Source organism: Cucurbita maxima, unplaced genomic scaffold (assembly GCF_002738345.1).
Source record: "Cucurbita maxima cultivar Rimu unplaced genomic scaffold, Cmax_1.0 Cma_Scf00103, whole genome shotgun sequence".
Classification (NCBI taxonomy): domain Eukaryota; kingdom Viridiplantae; phylum Streptophyta; class Magnoliopsida; order Cucurbitales; family Cucurbitaceae; genus Cucurbita; species Cucurbita maxima.
In genome coordinates this window covers 221,504-223,781 of record NW_019272119.1, presented here as the reverse complement: position 1 = coordinate 223,781, position 2,278 = coordinate 221,504, and the positions used below count along the sequence as shown (strand labels likewise).

Genomic DNA, 2,278 nt, shown 5'->3' with positions numbered 1-2,278 from the left:
TTTTTTTTTTTTTTCAAGACTTACATTGGAAGGGTTAAATATGTTATAGATCGGATCTTACTATTTACAGTATAAATTCTATTTGAAGCTGAAGTTTAGTACTAGGCCAAAAAGGAAGAAAAGTAGAGTACCTGAGCTTGAAGAACAGAAAACCACCCATCAAAATAAATGAGATGCATGCCACAAGGAGCACCACTAAGAACCTTTAAATTGAACATTAAAAAAACAAAAGAAAAAATCAAATGATATTTCAATCTTAATAGAACATGAATTTCTTCTGGAAAAAAAATAATGAAAAAAAGAAAGAGTGGTGCAGTACATTCATGAAATACATTGTTCTTGCAGTTTCTCTATTTCTTTTATCACATTTGCAGTCTATTACAGCATCAGTTTAGATGAGTGGCAACCATTCCATAAAATATGAACCATGGCAACAAATATGCACCTCACTTACGTGCCAACATTTCTTTCGAGTTGGATATTGAATAGGTATATCAGTCGTGCGAAACTCAATTTGATTTCATGAAATGCAGGGAAGTATACATCCAACTGAAGGGGTGTCGGTTTATTCAAGGTATTGGATACACTTGCAAATGGCAAGCTAAACTCCCCAACATTTTGAACGAGATAGGGAAATATCTCTTGGGCAGTTTTGCCTATAGATTTAACAGAGGTTAGTGTCAAGCTGAAAAGGCAGCATCCAAATATAACTTTGACCGCAACTTTAGCTTGGGTACCCTGATACAATTCCAGTGCATCATTATTAGCAATCAACCAATTCCGTGAACTACAAGCATGGGTTATATAATGAGCAAGCTCTCGGTAAAATAAGAGAAAAAGGGGGGGGACATATAGTTTATCCATTCGGCAGGCAACAATAATCCAAATCAGATTTTCAGTCTATCATCGAACACTCACCTGAGAAAATATATTCGGATTAACTCTATCTACACTGGCATTCTGGTCATTTAAACTGCTTGTACACGTTGTAGTATGTACCCCACCAAGTTTCCTATGCGAACAGGCTTCCCGTGTCCCTGCCATCAAATCACCATCATCAGGAAAGTAAAAGTGCGACGGATCTGCCGTGTTCAATGCCTAAGAAGTAGAACAAGTCACCATCATCAGGAAAGTAAAAGTGCGACGGATCTGCCGTGTTCAATGCCTAAGAAGTAGAACAAGGGATCAATGCTGCTTGACAAATTGATTCCAAAGACATCTATGTAATACATAGAAAGAAGTTATGAAAAGGTGAAATGATAGCGATTTCAATTACACTGAAAATGGAAAATAAACCAAATTGTCTTGAAAACTCAAATATACAAGTCTAAAATAGATAATTTGCTGGAAAAAGACAATTTCACCGAGCATTGATAGTAATTTCCTAACAGACTCACCATCACCGGCAATGAGAGGGCGTGCATTGAAATTCGAATGGTCAATCCGCCAAAGTTGACATGTCAATGTTCTCCTAGAAAAAGTGTTGAAACAGTTGTAACAAATCTAACTATGCAATAAATTAGAAAGAATAAGTCGGACAATATTATTTACAGACAGAAAATCTTATAAACTCGTAGCAGAGCAGAACTAGCCGAGATTAAATGATTATAAAAGCGGCAGAGTTTCAAATCCGCAACAAATTTCAATCCGCAATAAATTGGTCAACTACTTGACAACAACGGTTCAACACGCGCGAAAATCTAAGTGATTAAGTCGAATACCATTTATTGAAGTCGAAGATAGCTCGTACTAAAGAAAAATGGATAGAACAAGAGAATTGAAGATTGGATATGAAGAAAATACCTGGAAGTCGAAAACGGAATGCTCCGATAGAGTCGACGAGGTGGCGACGGCGGAAGGCGCAAGTGCGAGCAGCGATGTTGCAGAAGCATTTGGGTCTTGCGCGATGCTCCGTAATGGCAGCAGGTACGGTGGTGGAAGGAGGCTGTGTAATGGCGGCAATGGCGGAATTGAAGAGAGTAGAAGACAGATGAGTAGAGAACGCCCGGTGAATTCCATATTATATTACTTGCAGACGGAAATTTGATCACCGCTGTACCGTACATTTTTCTTTTCTTTAATCGAATAAAATTTATTCCTCTAAAATACTATTTGGTAATATTTACGTCATTAATATGAATTTTATTTTATATTAATTTTCTACTTTAATAAATTTTAAAATTAATCATTCAAAATCAATTTTAATCCTAATTTTTAAATAATAATAAAAAAGTTATATCATTTTATTTAAATCTAGAAGTTGAATTTTAAATATTTG

At 35.9% G+C, this 2,278-nt stretch overlaps 1 protein-coding gene across 1 annotated transcript in view; it reads right to left on the bottom strand.

The window, feature by feature from the left end:
- The window catches only part of LOC111473113 (putative ion channel POLLUX-like 2), an 8,803-nt gene extending 6,740 nt beyond the window's left edge, over nucleotides 1-2,063 (bottom strand). Inside the window, exons 1-5 of the mRNA XM_023118687.1 lie at nucleotides 1,804-2,063; nucleotides 1,398-1,471; nucleotides 919-1,037; nucleotides 455-738; nucleotides 132-203 (exon numbers count right to left, since the gene is read on the bottom strand). Of these exons, the coding sequence (XP_022974455.1) occupies nucleotides 132-203; nucleotides 455-738; nucleotides 919-1,037; nucleotides 1,398-1,471; nucleotides 1,804-1,892 (638 nt within the window). The 5' untranslated portion in view covers nucleotides 1,893-2,063. The remainder of the gene's footprint in view (nucleotides 1-131; nucleotides 204-454; nucleotides 739-918; nucleotides 1,038-1,397; nucleotides 1,472-1,803) is intronic.
- Between the last annotated feature and the right edge of the window lie 215 nt (nucleotides 2,064-2,278).